Here is an 18,851-nt window from a genome sequence, read left to right on the forward strand (position 1 = left end):
CTTGACTCCACGATGTGTGACAATACATGCGGTAATACACAGAAATATATGACATGGGTGCACTCACTACACAATGTCTTAGTCATGTGATGAATAGGAGCTAGAATATAAGTTATTTAATTTGTGTTCAATCGCATGCCAATCTAATTAAATAATATCTTTGCATTGCTCCCGTTTACTGATATGTAGGATATAATCCTGACAAAAGCATATCAAAGAACAACATGCTATTTTCCCCGGTAATCTTGACGAGTGAATGGGTGGTCGAGTGGCGCAGTGGTTCGCCAAGACGGCTGGGGTTCGATTCCCCGATCGGACATGAAAAAGTATGAGGTCACCTGCCTGACCACATGGGTTTTCTCCGGGTACTCCGGTTTCCTCCCACAATAAGACCCCCGCGCGCTAACATCCGGGCCAACAAGAGTGATTGGTATAAGTTGTAACAACTTGTTTCATAATTGTTGTAAAAATAATAAAGTTTATATATTTACATGTGAAGGGCAAAATTAATACTGAACAAATATGGACTTTCCCAGTGAGGAGGGAAAGTTTGACAGGGTAAAACTTTCCCAGTATAGAGTATATAATGAGGCAGTTCCATTTGATTTTGTTAACAATTTCTGCAAAGCCAGTACACCTTAAACGTTCATGATGCTAGAATAAGTCTAAATCTGTGAAAATTTAAGAATCACTTTTTGCCAATAGTGACTTTAAATATTGTCAACAGAAATGAACTTGACAGATAAATGTTGACTAGATTGAAAATTTAGGTATTTGACAAATTTCATACATGCCTGTTCCTTTGAAGGGTTTGGATTTGAGTTTGAAAAAAACCCAAAAGTAATTGTCAAGTCAAGCTTTATTTATACTAACTGGTAATCATTATTTTGTCACTATTATTAGCACTGGACATATAGGAGGTCAGTTGCTGTGCAACTATCTGACCTATCTATGCAACCTGTAACATTCATGCTACAGATGTTCAAGGCTGCCATCGAACACAGAAACTTACTAAGTTGTATAAACGTATGCATGGTTGTCTAGATTATTACAATCATCTAAATAAAAGGAGAGAAGAAAATCGTGAACCCGGGTTTCCATACGTGTATTGATATAGGGATATAGGTGTAATGGAAACCTGGAGTCTGGAGTTACTTCCCTTCATTTATTATTTACTTAACATTATGAGGGCTTCTGTATAATTCTAGATACATATATCTGAAACCTAAAAGAAGAATGTAAACATTTCTCTAATTGGATGCTGGAACTTTGCTCCTGAATTATGTATTAGAATCAAGATCAATGAAATTAAAGAATATCATTTTTAATTTTTAATATTAGTTAATTCTTTTTAATATTTTCGATGGTTGCAACAGAAGTTTAAGAATGCTTTCAAAACATTGAAGAACTGATTTTTTTTCCAAGTAATGCATCTTTGTCGCTAGTTGTTTCTGTTATCTCCAGGGATGTTTCCGTGTCACTAAGGAGTGTTTCCGTGTCATTAAGGAGTGTTTCTGTGTTTCCGTGTCACTAAGGAGTGTTTCCGTGTCAATAAGGAGTGTTTCCGTGTTTCCGTGTCAATAAGGAGTGTTTCCGTGTTTCCGTGTCACTAAGGAGTGTTTCCGTGTCACAAGGGTTACTAAGGTGACAAATGATCAGGCTTAGGCTGTATTGGATGATAAGCTTTTGAAAGTAGGTTATTATCACATCTGTCAGAACTACGTTACATTTGACCTTTTAAGATGGTCTTTGTCTTTCCTGAAGGTGGAATAAACACGCTGAAATGTCACATATGTTCAATAATATCAAAGTTTTACCTCATACACAAGCAATGTACATGTCATAAGTGCCACAAGGTTTCCAGACTGACTCTTCCCTTTGTCAAGTGTTGACTGAGTGGGCGATTTGTATTGTTTACCTGTACTGTACAACAAAATTGTAATTTTCTTATGTCATCTGACATGGTATGCTTTGCCAATCGATAGAGTGTATACACACTTTGTATTTGTGTATAAAGTAAAACTTTGATATAAATTTAGTTTGGTAATGGTTTCTCATGTATAGGTTTGGGAAAACACTAGCACTATTTATTGTGTGTAATGGAAAAATCTCAACTGCTCGGGTTAGGATACCTTTGTCCCAAATGATTCTTAACTATCAAGGTAAGTAATCATAAGTTAACATTGTGATGAAATGTTTCAAATCACAAGAATTGGTATAAACGAAAACAGGAATGGAATGTGTTCAAGAGTATGTAAAATCCCCTTTACTCACACACAGGAAAATACTAATTCACACACTGGAAAATACAATTTCTTCATCAAGCAGAAACATAGGAATGGAGTTTTAGTCTGGTTTTGTTTAAAAGCTGAAAAATATTTATATATATAAATATGCAGCAACAGGCCTATTTCATCAATAAAATCAATCTCCAGCAAACAAAATTACCTGAAATATTACACTTTATTCAACACTGACACTTAAACATTACACTTTATGTAAAACTGACACCTGAAACATTACACTTTCTATATCACTGACACCTGAATCATTACACTTTCTATATCACTGACACCTGAAACATTACACTTTCTATATCACTTAAACATTACACTTTATGTAAAACTGACACCTGAAACATGACACTTTCTATATCACTGACACCTGAATCATTACACTTTCTATATCACTGAAACATTACACTTTATGTAAAACTGACACCTGAAACATTACACTTTCTATATCACTGACACCTGAAACATTACACTTTCTATATCACTGACACCTGAATCATTACACTTTCAATATCACCGACACCTGAAACATTACACTTTCTATATCACTGAAACCTGAATCATTACACTTTCTATATCACTGAAACATTACACTTTATGTAAAACTGAAACCTAAAACATCACACTTTCTATATAATACCAGAAACATATAACATTTAACATGAAACTTAAATATTTTTACCTGAAACATTACAATTTCTATGACACAATTTCAGCAACATTACACTTTATGTAACACTAATGCATGAAACATTACACTTTATGTAACACTAACACATGAAACATTACACTTTATGTAACACTAACGCATGAAACATTACACTTTATGTAACACCAATACCACCAATTCTTTGGCAGATTAAAAATAAATAATGCTTTGGAAGAAATTACAATAAGCATGGTTGTATAACATTTTATTGTAGTATATTTTCATGAGCTTTGAGTTTTGGTGATCCATGGTGAGTTACATATCCATACTTTTGTAAACATATTTAAAAGTTTTCTGGTAGATACCAGGTATATTGTGACGTTTAACATCAAAACACGATTCAGCCTCCTAGCATTGGTCGAATGTTAACTAACGTCACATTTCACATGTTAACCTGTTGATATTAGAATAACATTTATGATTGAGACACATATTAGAATTAAAAACAACTTGAAACTTTGATTTTTCACAAAACAATTGCAAAAGTTCATGAAATTTAAGTTCAACCTGAGATTTTGTTTTTTGCAAATTCTTGACTGAGAATCTTCATAATGTCTTTGTGTTTTAGAGACTGTTCTCGTTTCTTGATGTCTCCGTAGTTGTCCTTAACAAACAAAGCAAACTTGTTGGGGGTCCGAGGTGTAGACGAGCCCGAAACTGGTGTAGAGCCACCCCGTCCAGTGTTGCTAAGCAATGTGAAGCGGCCACGACAGTATCCACAAACCTTTCTGTCCATATCCAGAGACTTGGAATGGCGACCAATCCTGAAAGTAGAGAGAACATCACACTAGTGTCGAGAATTGAAACAGTATAGATGAATAATAAGGAGACAACAAACAGTAAACACATCACATTGTACAAGATCCACACCAAGGAGTTACCTCTAACCACGTGTAAAACATAGATCCACTAAACACAAAATATTTTTAACTGTATCCACACTGAATATCCACTACACAAACTGTTTACCTGTATCCACACTGAATACCAAATACACACAAAACATTTACCTGTATCCACACTGAATATCCACTACACACAAAACATTTACCTGTATCGACACTGAATATCCAATACAAACAATATATTTACCTGTATCCACAATGAATAACCAATACACACAAACCTTTTACCTGTATCAACACTGAATATCCAATACACACAAACCATTGACCTGTATCCACACTGAATTTCCAACACACACGAAATATTTACCTGTATCCCGCTGAACATCCAAAACACAAAATATTTATCTGTATCCACACTGAACATCCAATACACACAAACTATTTACCTGTATCCACACTGAATATCCATTACACACAATATATTTACCTGTATCCACACTAAACATCCACTACACAAACTATTTACCTGTATCCTCACTGAATACCAAATACACACAATATATTTACCTGTGTCCACACTGAATATCCACTACACACAAACTATTTACCTGTATCCACACTGAATACCAAATACGCACAATATATTTACCTGTGTCCACACTGAATATCCACTACACAAACTGTTTACCTGTATCCACACTGAATGCCAAATACACACAATATATTTACCTGGGTCCACACTGAATATCCACTACACAAACTGTTTACCTGTATCCACACTGAATATCAATTACACACAATATATTTACCTGGGTCCACACTGAATATCCACTACACACAAAGTATTTACCTGTATCCACACTACACATCCACTACACAAACTATTTAACTGTATCCACACTACACATCCACTACACAAACTATTTCCCTGTATCCACACTGAATATCAATTACACACAATATATTTACCTGTATCCACACTAACCATCCACTACACAAACTATTTACCTGTATCCAAGCTGAACATCCACTACACAAACTATTTAGCTGTATCCAAACTGAACATCCACTACACAAACTATTTACCTGTATCCACAATAAACATCCACTACACAAACTATTTACCTGTATCCACACTGACTGCACTGGTAGGTAAACTTGGTGTTAATGCTGTAACTATGGCACCGACCAATCACAGGAATTTCAGGGTGAGTCTGATTGGACTTTTTGGCCCTGAAAAAAAAAAAGTTAGGATATTATGGGAAACTTATTGATATTGGATTTCTATAAAAACACTCTGTTACACAAAGAAACCTGTATCTGTAATAAGATGATATATATAATTTGCTTTCCTGATCATCATGTGAAGAAAATAACAAGATAATTGATTTAGACAAACATGATAGCCATCCTTCTCTCTAAGCGAGATACAGATCAAATACCATTCCTCGAGGTCTTGTGGTTTGTTAGATTTTGTTTGCAGATTTCAACACAACTGATCCTTTTTACCTTGATGTGAAAAATGTTATAAATTAAACAATTTGTTGATCTTACACCCCATGGCACACATTCTGGAATAAGTATAATTACTCATAGACACAGGATGTATTTGAAGTTGTTTGAAGATTTCAAAATAAGTGACATCTTTGTTAGTGTGACCCTTTAAGAGGTCAAGAGCACAATTCAACCTTAGAATCACAATCAAAGACAATAAACATATTTTTCAAATTTATAGATCTCAATTTTCATTCTTTCATTTTTCATTAATTCTTTTTGATGGATTTACTATCTTTATTTAACTTTTAATTTTGTTATAAAAATTTCGAAGATTTTTTTTTCATAGTTGAAGTTAATTTTAAAGAGAAATTTATAGACTAGATCCAAAAAAGACCCTCATCGAAAAGGACCAAACAGGAGTGAAATTACAATTAAATATAATTAGTAAACTAGACAAAAAAAATCAAAGTCTCTCTGCAAACATCTTATTGTAAAATTATTGATCACTTCAAGTGGTTTGATTTCTTTTCTTCAGATTTTGAAGTTCTTGAACCGTTGTTTTAAAGTTTGGATATCAAATGATTAATCATGTCCCCTTTCTTGTCTTTAAGTGATTGTTTGATCATAAATTGTAAGATTATATCTTAGGTAACAGGCTCAGGTCACTGGTCAGCTTTTGTTTATAACAAGAGGCCCAATGGGCCTGCGTCACTCACCAGGTATTAATCTCACACTTGTAATCTAAAAAGTTGACTAAAATACAGCTACAGGCGGAATATCAGTGTTTGATTCATAAGAACCTATTAAAAGATTTAAATATATGACGCCTGTGACCTTGAATGTCGAACAAGGACATTAGGTTGAAAGTGGGTCAAGGTCATTCATTTGAACAAACTTGGTAACCCTTCATCCCAGCATGCTACTGGCAAAATATCATCAGCCTGGGTCTCTTGGTTATTCAGAAGAAATTGTTTAAAGTAAAAAGTTGAGGCCAGACGGCCGACGGCCGGACCATGCCATAAGCTCACTTGGCCCTTCGGGCCAGGTAAGCTAAAAAGCATGCCCTCAAATGATCATTTATCCATAATTGTTTTCTTTAACAAACCATTCATGTAGTGTTGATCAATCGTTGCTTCAGATAGATTCCAGCTGTTACCTACCTATATTGTAACGAGGAAAAAGTAGCGGGTACTGGCCCTTATTGATACCCCTGTAGTCAGCTGTATAGGGTACTCCAAGATACTTACCAATACCTCCAGTATGGTCCATGGCCATCCGTCGTCCCATTCACTAACCAAACTGCAGCGTGACACATCTCGTGTATCAGTGTGTCTCGTACACGCTCTGTCAACAACAACCAGTAAGGTATCAGTGTGTCTCGTACACCCTCTGTCAACAACAACCAGTAATGTATCAGTGTGTCTCGTACACACTCTGTCAAAAACAACCAGTAATGTATCAGTGTCTCGTACACGCTCTGTTAACAACAACCAGTAATGTATCAGGATTTCGAGCAAGGATTAAATTTGTAATATTTTATAATGATGACTTGATGAAAAATAAAAAAAAGTTACGATGATGAACTAAATTATACACTCATTTGGAGTCGAGTTGCTTTTGGAATATTTTTGAAAGATCAATAAAAAAAACTATCTGCCAAACAAGACACCTTTGACTTCATCAAATACAAAAGAAGATACACTTGATATAAAATCTGTTCCTCAACTTAACAATTTCTTTCATTTACCAAAGTTTTTTCCAAAGTCTTGAAACACCAGTCAAGTGTCAGATATTTCCATGCAGACACTGACATAAGTACCCAACTGATACATTTCTGTATCTGGAATGATACCTTTTTTGATTGATTGTTCCACAACCCAACTGATAAGTTACTGTACCTGCAGAGTCACAGACTTTGGTGGAAAGTTCAATGCGGACGCTGCGAACACCTCCTGAAGTTGCCACCTTCTTGTACACACAGTAGCCAGCTGTCCTCAACAGGCGACAGTTCCAGATCACCTCCAGATCGTCAGGTAACTGGAAAACATTCACCATTGATAACTTATAATTTCAGAATAAGCAGATCCCTCCGAAAATAACTGGGTTTTTCTCTCCAATCCGCTAGTGACATGGTAACGAAATTACAATAGAAATAAGAGGAATGAACTAAATATAGCCATCACCAAGTATATCCTAACAAATAATTTCAAGTATTTAGTTCATTTAAAGACTGAGGACTGTGAATACAATCAATGGTTTCATGTTTGGTCAAAATACACATCAAGCCAGCTAATAACAGGTCTTTTCAGTCTGTAAACTTTTCAAATCATCAAAATCAGTAGTATGGCATTTAGTCTATAATTTGCCTTTTCCTAAACTAATATTTGAGTCATGGTGAGTATTTGAATATTTAAAGCTTTAAAATGTGATTTTTAAACATTTTCAGTGTTGGGATATACTACAACCTGTGCAGGCTATGGAGGTCATTTGCAGGCTGACCTCCATAACCTGTACAAATGCAAGTGACTTGGCAGGTACACAGAATTGTACATAATGATTACAATGTTACATATATATTTATTACCCTCAAAGTAATGTACAAATGTATGTTAATGATCAGGTGATACATGAACAAAGACAATTACGGGAGAAGAGGTGATCAATTTTTTTTTTTACACCTAGTTTAATGTTAAGAATCCTTTTTAACAGACTTACCTTATTTTCAAACACTGTTTCATTGTAGATTTTAAAAAGGCGTTTGGTCAGCTCTTGCTTGGTTTTCTTAAAGGTTTTGACGAGTCTAAATAAAGAAAAGAATATATAACACAAGGGCCCAATGGAGTGTTCACATGTAATGGAGATTTAGTATTGAGAATAAAAGTACCAAAGGAAATACTGATCTGCAATCAGATGCCAGTGTTCCCCACATTTGATTTAAAAATGTCTATAAAATTATTACCGGTAACATTTTCCGGGTCAGAAAAGGAATATTTATAGCAATCTTGGGTAAAATTTGCTTAAAAGTTGTTCAATATTTTAAAATGTCTCTTCTTATCAGATGACAGGACAGGTATAATATAATGGGTTTGATTTAAAAATGGCTTAAAACTATTAACACTTTTCCAGGTCAGAAGTGGAACATTTAAAACAATCTTGGGTAAAATTTCCTTGAAAGATGTTCAGTATTACAAAATGCCTCTGCTAATCAGAAGACATGACAGCCATAATGGGTTTTATTCACGCCAAAAGGTAGCACAACTGTCAGTCATATGCAAACTTTATGTCAAAATCTGTCTTGTTAAACTAAAGAAAAGTTAGAAAAGTGAAAAGTTACGCAGACACCAGTAAAGGTAACCGAGATGATACAATATTACAATAACACACTGTACCTGATAGCCTCTGGGTCACACTTGTCCACAGGTAGGTTCTCTGTGAGGGACTTGAGGAAGCTGTACTTGGTATTTGAAGGGTACAAACAATTGTCTTCCTTCAGACCCCAGTTATCTGTCCCGGGTGTTGGCAGCTTCTGCGGCTTCTTTTTCTCTGATCACACAAATATGTACATGTACAGGTATCTTAACTAAATATATTCATGTACATGTACAGGTATCGTAACTAAATATATACATGTACAGGTATCTTAACTAAATATATACATGTACAGGTATCTTAACTAAATATACACATGTACAGGTATCTTAACTAAATATACACATGTACAGGTATCTTAACTAAATATATACATGTACAGGTATCTTAACTAAATATATACATGTACAGGTATCTTAACTAAATATATACATGTACAGGTATCTTAACTAAATATATACATGTACAGGTATCTTAACTAAATATATACATGTACAGGTATCTTAACTAAATATATACATGTACAGGTATCTTAACTAAATATATACATGTACAGGTATCTTAACTAAATATATACATGTACAGGTATCTTAACTAAATATATACATGTACAGGTATCTTAACTAAATATATACATGTACAGGTATCTTAACTAAATATATACATGTACAGGTATCTTAACTAAATATATACATGTACAGGTATCTTAACTAAATATATACATGTACAGGTATCTTAACTAAATATATACATGTACAGGTATCTTAACTAAATATATACATGTACAGGTATCTTAACTAAATATATACATGTACAGGTATCTTAACTAAATATATACATGTACAGGTATCTTAACTAAATATATACATGTACAGGTATCTTAACTAAATATATACATGTACAGGTATCTTAACTAAATATATACATGTACAGGTATCTTAACTAAATATATACATGTACAGGTATCTTAACTAAATATATACATGTACAGGTATCTTAACTAAATATATACATGTACAGGTATCTTAACTAAATATATACATGTACAGGTATCTTAACTAAATATATACATGTACAGGTATCTTAACTAAATATATACATGTACAGGTATCTTAACTAAATATATACATGTACAGGTATCTTAACTAAATATATACATGTACAGGTATCTTAACTAAATATATACATGTACAGGTATCTTAACTAAATATATACATGTACAGGTATCTTAACTAAATATATACATGTACAGGTATCTTAACTAAATATATACATGTACAGGTATCTTAACTAAATATATACATGTACAGGTATCTTAACTAAATATATACATGTACAGGTATCTTAACTAAATATATACATGTACAGGTATCTTAACTAAATATATACATGTACAGGTATCTTAACTAAATATATACATGTACAGGTATCTTAACTAAATATATACATGTACAGGTATCTTAACTAAATATATACATGTACAGGTATCTTAACTAAATATATACATGTACAGGTATCTTAACTAAATATATACATGTACAGGTATCTTAACTAAATATATACATGTACAGGTATCTTAACTAAATATATACATGTACAGGTATCTTAACTAAATATATACATGTACAGGTATCTTAACTAAATATATACATGTACAGGTATCTTAACTAAATATATACATGTACAGGTATCTTAACTAAATATATACATGTACAGGTATCTTAACTAAATATATACATGTACAGGTATCTTAACTAAATATATACATGTACAGGTATCTTAACTAAATATATACATGTACAGGTATCTTAACTAAATATATACATGTACAGGTATCTTAACTAAATATATACATGTACAGGTATCTTAACTAAATATATACATGTACAGGTATCTTAACTAAATATATACATGTACAGGTATCTTAACTAAATATATACATGTACAGGTATCTTAACTAAATATATACATGTACAGGTATCTTAACTAAATATATACATGTACAGGTATCTTAACTAAATATATACATGTACAGGTATCTTAACTAAATATATACATGTACAGGTATCTTAACTAAATATATACATGTACAGGTATCTTAACTAAATATATACATGTACAGGTATCTTTTGGCAACAAGTGTACGTAAAGAGTCACTCTCCTCTTAACATATGTCCATATGTTATTCTGTATTGTATTGCATAACATGTTGTACTTATCTTGTAATATATGTATTATACCCATGAGTCAGTTGACTCGAGGTTAATAAAATAATAATAACAGTAAAAAGGTATCTTACCTCCTATAAATTAGCCATAATCACTTATTTATAAATATATGTCCTAATGGTACTCCCAGTTAAATTTTTACATGTAGTTATTTCTAATCTACCAATCTATGTAAAATCATGTATTAAACGCTGATGTCCTGCACCCATCTTTTGTGGCTGGGACTCCAACTACTTTGAATAATGTTTCTTGCAAATTTCTAAATTTTTGTCAGGAAATCTTCAAAACAATTACCTACTATAAGGAGGTAACAAAGGTGATATGGGCCAATTAGGCTGATATGGCAAGTAGGATTTCTACCTGAAGCTGATCTAGTTCCCTATCAGCTAAATGGCCTGGGGAGAACCCTGCATTAGAGAGTCAAATCATACTTGTACTAGCTATAGCAACAGCAGCCGAAAAAGGGCCGGATAGAGACACACCCTCCCCTCCCTGGTTCCTGCTTGTCATCAATATCCACTGGTATTGATGGAGTACGTATTAGTAAAAAAAAACACAAAGTCAAGCTCTTACCAAAAATCCTCAATATTATCCATTTTTTGTCATTAATTATGTCGCATTACAATTTTTTAAGAAAGAATTTCATTACATTACATGCTAATGCCAGGTGATGACAGTGCAGTGACTAATTACATGTCACTGTGACAAATTAATGTTTGTATTTCTTACTTGTGCTTAAAGGCGTTTTAAATCCATGATCCGTGCTGCTTTTGGCACTCACGTTGGGAGTTTTGAAATCTTCGTCTTCTGAACTGCTGCAGCGGAAAACTATTGGTAAAATTTTCCTGTAGAATAAAAGAAAATACTGACACATTGTTCACTTTCTCTTTGAATGGTGACCATCTTAAAATATCTGGACAAGTCTTTGGTTTTGGTTTTATTGTGTTAAATGTCCTATTAACATCTAAGGTCATTTAAGGACGTCTTTGGAAAGCGATATAAAAACTGCAATTAATATGTGAATAGGTTGAAAATTTAAACTATCAAAAACCACACATTTCTGAGTATTTTTTTTAAAATTTTGGCCTGTCATCCGTCACACAAAAAAGTCAACTATTTTCTATCCTTGGTAGTACTCACTTTGGGTCGTCTGTACTGTGAAATGAGGACTTGTAGGATGTACTCATATAGAACAGATCATCCTCGTCCTCACTGACTTCCGAGTCCGCCACGATGAACCCCTTCATGCTACGAAATTAATATGATGTGATCTGAATACCTTTTTCTCAGAATTACAGTTGAACTTTGACACATAATATCATCCCATTAAACCACAAAAAGTCACAGCTGAACCTTACAAAATCCAAGGCTTGGTAAGTCCGGTTTAAATATATACATATATATATGGGTGATTATGAATGATCAAGATGACAAAATACTTTGAGATAAAAAAAGTTTTGAAAATATCCAAGTTAAAATACAAACAAGTATTTAAATATGGTGTAGGACCAAACAACTTCCTGGTAGACTGGCTATTTGTGACAACTTCAGCTGTCTGGACCAACAAAAATGTAATGCAAATGGATCATCTGGACTAGTACATTTTCCAAAAATAAAAAGACAATATTACAAATGTACATAATTAGATTTTAAAGATAACCAGTTATTACATTTTTTTTTTAAACTAACAACTCTTTTTAAAGGGAAGGTTACATGTTGCAGTAAAGATAGCATACATTATATCTATTTTGAAGTATGTGGTCTTAGTATTATAATATAACATGACAAGTCCTCCGTTTGTTTTTACCTCATTTTATCACTTTCTTCCTCCTCTTCACTACTCAGCTTTTTCTTGGACCCCCTCATTTTCTGAAAAACTGAAAATGTACAGAACTTAAGTTACATGCAAGGCTGTTGATTTCCTCCCTTCATGGGTACTCTGCATTTATTTTCAAAGTATGCAAAACANGAAATTTTTTTTTTTTTTTTTTTTTTTTTTTTTTTAGATATTACACTGCATTGTCGTTGTACAAGGTCACCATTATATGATTATTGTTGTACAAAATAGCTGTATTACGTTGTTGTTCAAAGACACTGTATTAGTGGTTTAAACAAAATAAATCAAATTCACATTACACAACACATACAATCAAACTTGCATTAATGTGAGTTTTTATTTTTTTAATATGTATGTAAAAACTGTAATGAAATATATCTTTTTGTAGGAAAGGAATAAATAAATGACCTTTGCACCACAATGCATTTCCCACATATACAAGTACTTACAGCACCGCAATGCATTACCCACAGACACAAGTACTTACAGCCCCACAATGCATTTCCCACATCTACAAGTACTTACAGCCCCACAATGCATTACCCCCATATACAAGTACTTACAGCCCCACAATGCATTACCCCCATATACAAGTACTTCCAGCACCACAATGCATTACCCACAGACACAAGTACTTACAGCCCCACAATGCATTACCCACAGACACAAGTACTTACAGCCCCACAATGCATTACCCTCATTTACAAGTACTTACAGCCCCACAATGCATTACCAACATATACAGGTACTTAAAGGTTTCTAGAGTATCTTCATCACTTGAGGAATCCACTGCAATGGTCTGTTTGGTTCTGCATGGAAATGACAATTTCACAGTGTGTTAAAATAATCAATTAAGATTTAAATTGTGTATGGTATATATGTGTAATGAAATATATCTTTTTGTAGGAAAGGAATAAATAAATGGCCTTTGCACCACAATGCATTACCTACATATACAAGTACTGACAGCACCACAATGCGTTACCCACATATACAGGAACTTACAGGTTTCTAGAGTAACTTCATCACTTGAGGAATCCACTTCAATGGTCTGTTTGGTTCTGCATGGAAATGACAATTTCACAGTGTGTTAAAATAATCAATTAAGATTTAAATTGTGTATGGTATATATGTGTAATGAAATATATCTTTTTGTAGGAAAGGAATAAATAAATGACCTTTGCCCCACAATGCATTGCCCACATATCCAAGTACTTACAGCACCAAAATGCATTACCCACATATAAAAGTACTTACAGCACGACAATGCGTTACCCACATATACAGGTACTTACAGGTTTCTAGAGTATCTTCATCACTTGAGGAATCCACTTCAATGGTCTGTTTGGTTCTGCATGGAAATGACAATTTCACAGTGTGTTAAAATAATCAATTAAGATTTAAATTGTGTATGGTATATATGTGTAATGAAATATATCTTTTTGTAGGAAAGGAATAAATAAATGGCCTTTGCACCACAATGCATTACCGACATATACAAGTACTGACAGCACCACAATGCAATTCCCACATATACAAGTTCTTACAGCACCACAATGAATTCCCCACATATACAAGTGCTTGAAGCACCACAATGCATTAGCCACATATACAAGTAGTTACAGCACCACAATGCCTTACCCCACTCTACAAGTACTTACAGAACCACAATGCATTACCCTCATTTACAAGTACTTACAGAACCACAATGCATTACCTACATATACAAGTACTTCCAGCACCACAATGCATTAACCACATATACAAGTACATACAGCACCACAATGCATTGACTAACTATGCAAGTACTTACAGCACCCCAATGCATTTCCCACATATACAAGAACTTACAGCACCACAATGCATTACCCACATATACAGGTACTTACAGGTTTCTAGAGTATCTTCATCACTTGAGGAATCCACTTCAATGGTCTGTTTGGTTCTGCATGGAAATGACAATTTCACAGTGTGTTAAAATAATCAATTAAGATTTAAATTGTGTATGGTATATATGCTCTTCATTTTATTGCTAAATTAATTTATTGTTTTATATTAAATGCATGTGGAAGATTAGTGATTTCTAATTATAAAATTCAGTCTTATTTATCATATCCTTATCACATCTAGAAAATTAAAAGAAATTAAAAGAACATTGATAAAACTGATCTAAAATGACATTTGCTAATAAAAAAAAACGGCGCTCACAGCTAGCATTCTACAATTCTAGTACTACCCAACCACATAATCATGTACAGCTGAGTAGACTGGAACAAGCGGAGTAAAGTATCTTGCTTAAAGCTACTACAAAGTGCCGTGACGTGACTGGAACCTGCAACCCTTCGGTCACGAGCCCAGTGTCCTACCACTAGACTACCAAGCCTCAATAAAGAAGGACTGCAATCACTGAGGTCCAATAAAAGTATCATGATAAGACTTTCACAGATGCAGTAATTCATAAATATTTAACTTCAGCTTTGAATGTGATTAAAACAAATAAAAAGATATTGGCTGTGATACCAGTATTCATAATCACCTCCAGTGTTTGTCTGATAACTGTTGTGAAACCTTGTTTCCACTGTCCAAGTCCGGAAGTGAGTTGTCAGACTCGTCTGTAGAATATTTGACCTTCTGTCTGCTAGTACTCTTTCCTGTTATTCCAGCATTAGTAGTTCTGGGGTTATGCAAGTGTTTACGGCCACCGGTTTTTCTTGAGATTGACTTGACATCAGGCTCTTTAGAGAAGTCGCAGGATGAGGAATACTTCCTTTGGGATTTTATTCTTTTGTTTTTAAGATTTGAATTACACACCAAATCATCCTCAGAATCCGATGAGAAATTTTTCGTTTGATGTTTTTTCGTTTTGGTAATTTTTGGTGTTTTCTCTGCTGGATAATCATCCTCAGAATCAGTGTCACTGATAGAAACAAAGCCTGGTGGTATTTCTTGGTTGTCTACGATGTAGTTATCTCCCTTAGGTCTGTGTTTAATGGAGTCTTTTGGGCTATTAGTTTGTTCACAACTGGAGTTTGATGACTGTGAACTACTAAGAAGGGACTGTTTAGCATCAAAATACACACTTGGGTCTCTTTTATTTAGCTTTGTTGGCTGCTTCGACAAATCTTTCGCATCAAAATATATGCTGGGGTCCCTTTTCGTGAAAGTGATCTGTGGCTGCAAGCCGAAGTCAAGGTCAGGGAGACTGATATTGTTTAAATCCTCAAGACCGGACTGGTAATCATCCTCTTTACTCTCCACTTGCTCACATTTGTGTGTTGAAATGTCTTCAAGTTCATCACAAAAAGACTTGGACTTCGAATCAGCGGCACTGCACGAATCCTCTGTTTTACCAGTTGGGTGGGGATCAGTAGGGATTTGAAAACTAGTCTGCATGGATACATCTTCTACCTCCACAAACGAATCATCGTCTTTTTTTTCAGAAGAAGATGACCCTGATTCCAAAAGTGTAAGTTTCCATGTCGAAATTCTTGAAGATGTACCGGGAGGGATTTGAAAACTGGTCTGCATTGATACATCTTCTACCTCCACAAACGAATCATCTTCATGTTTCTCAGAAGAAGAGGACCCTGATTTTAAATGTTTATCTTTCTTTGTTGTAGTCCGTGGAGATGTACCACGGAGGACGCGAGACTCTTCGACAACAGAATCGGCCTGTACAGATACATCTTCCACCTCATACGACGATCCACTTCCTGAGCTTGTGTGGGAAGGTTTGAGACCACAATTTGCCGTTGTTTCCTTTGACGTACACCCGCTAGTTTTCTTATAATTGAAAACCTCCGACTCTGAATGCACTTGTACCGACACATCTTCTACTTCGTAACTAGAGCCGGAGGAGGTTTCTATAGCATCTTTCTCAGACTTACACGGAGACTGATTCACTTCCAAACTATCTTCAACAATACATGGATCTATGGCAGTTGTGTAGAGGTCCGAGTTGTCAACAGTTTTTGACGAGTTATTTCCCTTACCATCAAAGTGTTTTGAATTATCTATTCTCAGTGCCTGAAAATTCGAACACACGTTGCTATCGGTAGATGAAGCGTCGGAGCTGTTGGAACCGACATCATTTAGCCTTGACCTTTGACCTTTTATATTTAACTGTTTGTACGAGTCTTCATTCGAGTTATACTGAAAGCTATCTACACATGTACTACCAGATAAACTGTCATTACGATGGAATGAAATGGCCGATACATCAGCCGAGTCTAAAACACAATCAAGACTGGCATCACTATGTATTCTTGTAGATTCTGTTACATATTCTCCAAAATATTCTGGGCTTTCTGAAGATGATCGTGCACTTGACAGACGAATGTCATGTCCCTTTCTCAGTATTTTAATTTCCGGTAAATCTGCACCAGGTGACTCGGCAGTGCTGACTAGGTTTTTAGTTTTTTTTCTGAGTTTCCCCCTCTCACCCCGTTTTATCGGAGACCTTGTTAGATCAGTACATGCACCACTCTTCCTCACAGGCACACCCTGCTCTCCTTCATCCGAAACGGAAACAGTCTCTGAAACACGGGGCGAGTGTGACCTGACTTTCACATGTTTTCCTGTTGGTTTCTTGTTTTCCTTGCCTTCCTCTGAGCTGTGACATTCATGCTCATGTTTCTGTCTAATCTTTGCCTTTTTAACTTTTCTTTTGGGTTTAGACTGAGAATCTGTAGATTACAAAATACAAATTTGAAGAGTTTCAACTATGGTAAGTTTATAAGAGTGAAACATTACATATTAAAAGTCAAAGCATGGGCTTAGTGGCTACCAGAATAAGAAGTGAAAGCAACATAAAGTTCTGTTTGTCTATGGATAGTTTCAATAGTTTGTTGAATTATGTACCACTTCCTTTCAACACAAGATCTCTCTTGGCAAATTTAACACATTAGTAGCTTTCTAAAAGATACCAGGAATACATAAGGAAAACAAAATATACTTGTTATAGATATTGAAGTCCTACTCATACAATATATTTATATATAAATAGGTCAGACGAATTATCCAATTAAGTATATGAATGAAGATGACACCATTCTGAAGATTTATATTGTATCTCCTTATATATAATTAAGATTAAGTTACCTTTTTGATTTATCATTAGAAACATGTGTCACCTGTACTTGAAATAGTATTTTCACCTTGTGTGTCGTTTGGTAATTTGCTGCTGTCTTTCTCCCTTCGCGGTCTAGCAGATTTCTTTTTTGCACTTTTAGATAACTGAAATGAGAAATTAATTTTAATCTAATATACATGCAACGCACGAGTCACCAAAATACTAAATAGCAGACTAATACTCCCCAATCTGCACCAAGAATAGTAGGAAGTTTGAGAAGGTTTTTTTCCAGAAAAGGGACATCATTCATTAAAAACTCTAATTTAGATACTTTGTTCAAACTTTCTCCATACAAGGCTTATGTCCCAACTCAGTTATTTGTTTAGAATTACTTTAGATAATAAATAAATTATCTATCTTTTTTAATACACAAAGGTAACTAAAGGTGATCATGGTCGGGTAGTGCACTTGCCTTCAGTCGACAAGCTGTTTGTAAAAGATAGTAGGGTTTAAAGTTTCCATTGGATAATCCGTTTGCAGCAGCCCCACTTAATTTTCGGAAATAGTCCTCTATTGTGGCTGATCAGTTGAGGCGTGACCGCGATGCAGATAATTTGTCCGGTTTGCGTATTGAAATGTCATCTTTGATTGCAAAATCCAATGTCACAATAATTTGTGACTTCATTTTAAATGTAGTTATTATTGTGATTTCATGATTCCCTGCAATTTTTCCTGGATCTGATACTAGGCTCTGGGTGTTTCAGACAGGATCTGATACTTGGCTCTGGATGTTTTAGACAGGAACTGATACTTGGCTCTGGGTGTTTTAGACAAGATCTGATACTAGGCTCTGGGTGTTTTAGACAGGATCTGATACTTGGCTCTGTGCGTTTTAGACAGGATCTGATACTTGGCTCTGGGTGTTTTAGACAGGATCTGATACTTGGCTCTGGGTGTTTTAGACAAGATCTGATACTTGGCTCTGGGTGTTTTAGACA

The 18,851-nt window shown here is 34.5% G+C and overlaps 1 protein-coding gene across 1 annotated transcript; it reads right to left on the reverse strand.

Annotated features, from left to right (window-relative positions):
* Positions 1-3,186: 3,186 nt before the first annotated feature.
* Positions 3,187-18,011, reverse strand: LOC110449542 (acidic repeat-containing protein-like). The gene is made up of 12 exons (XM_021496485.1): positions 17,939-18,011; positions 15,319-17,467; positions 14,672-14,727; positions 12,753-12,822; positions 12,086-12,193; positions 11,675-11,790; positions 8,738-8,891; positions 8,064-8,148; positions 7,247-7,385; positions 6,596-6,692; positions 4,977-5,084; positions 3,187-3,767 (listed from the first exon to the last, which is right to left on the reverse strand). The coding sequence occupies exons 2-12, from the start codon at positions 16,308-16,310 to the stop codon at positions 3,506-3,508; spliced, it is 2,187 nt and encodes a 728-aa protein (XP_021352160.1). The 5' UTR covers positions 16,311-17,467; positions 17,939-18,011; the 3' UTR covers positions 3,187-3,505.
* Between the last annotated feature and the right edge of the window lie 840 nt (positions 18,012-18,851).

This window comes from Mizuhopecten yessoensis, unplaced genomic scaffold (genome assembly GCF_002113885.1).
Source record: "Mizuhopecten yessoensis strain PY_sf001 unplaced genomic scaffold, ASM211388v2 scaffold4631, whole genome shotgun sequence".
NCBI lineage: Eukaryota > Metazoa > Mollusca > Bivalvia > Pectinida > Pectinidae > Mizuhopecten > Mizuhopecten yessoensis.

Bases quoted from the DNA above. Each gene is read 5' to 3' on its own strand.
- LOC110449542 (XM_021496485.1), bottom strand. From the start codon at position 16,310: ATGCAGACCAGTTTTCAAATCCCTCCCGGTACATCTTCAAGAATTTCG. The intron at 7,386-8,063 runs GTAAGTCTGTTA...AATGTTTTCCAG, and splicing joins AAACAGTGTTTGAAAATAAG to TTACCTGACGATCTGGAGGT. The intron at 5,085-6,595 runs GTAAGTATCTTG...TTTTTTTTTCAG, and splicing joins GGACCATACTGGAGGTATTG to GGCCAAAAAGTCCAATCAGA.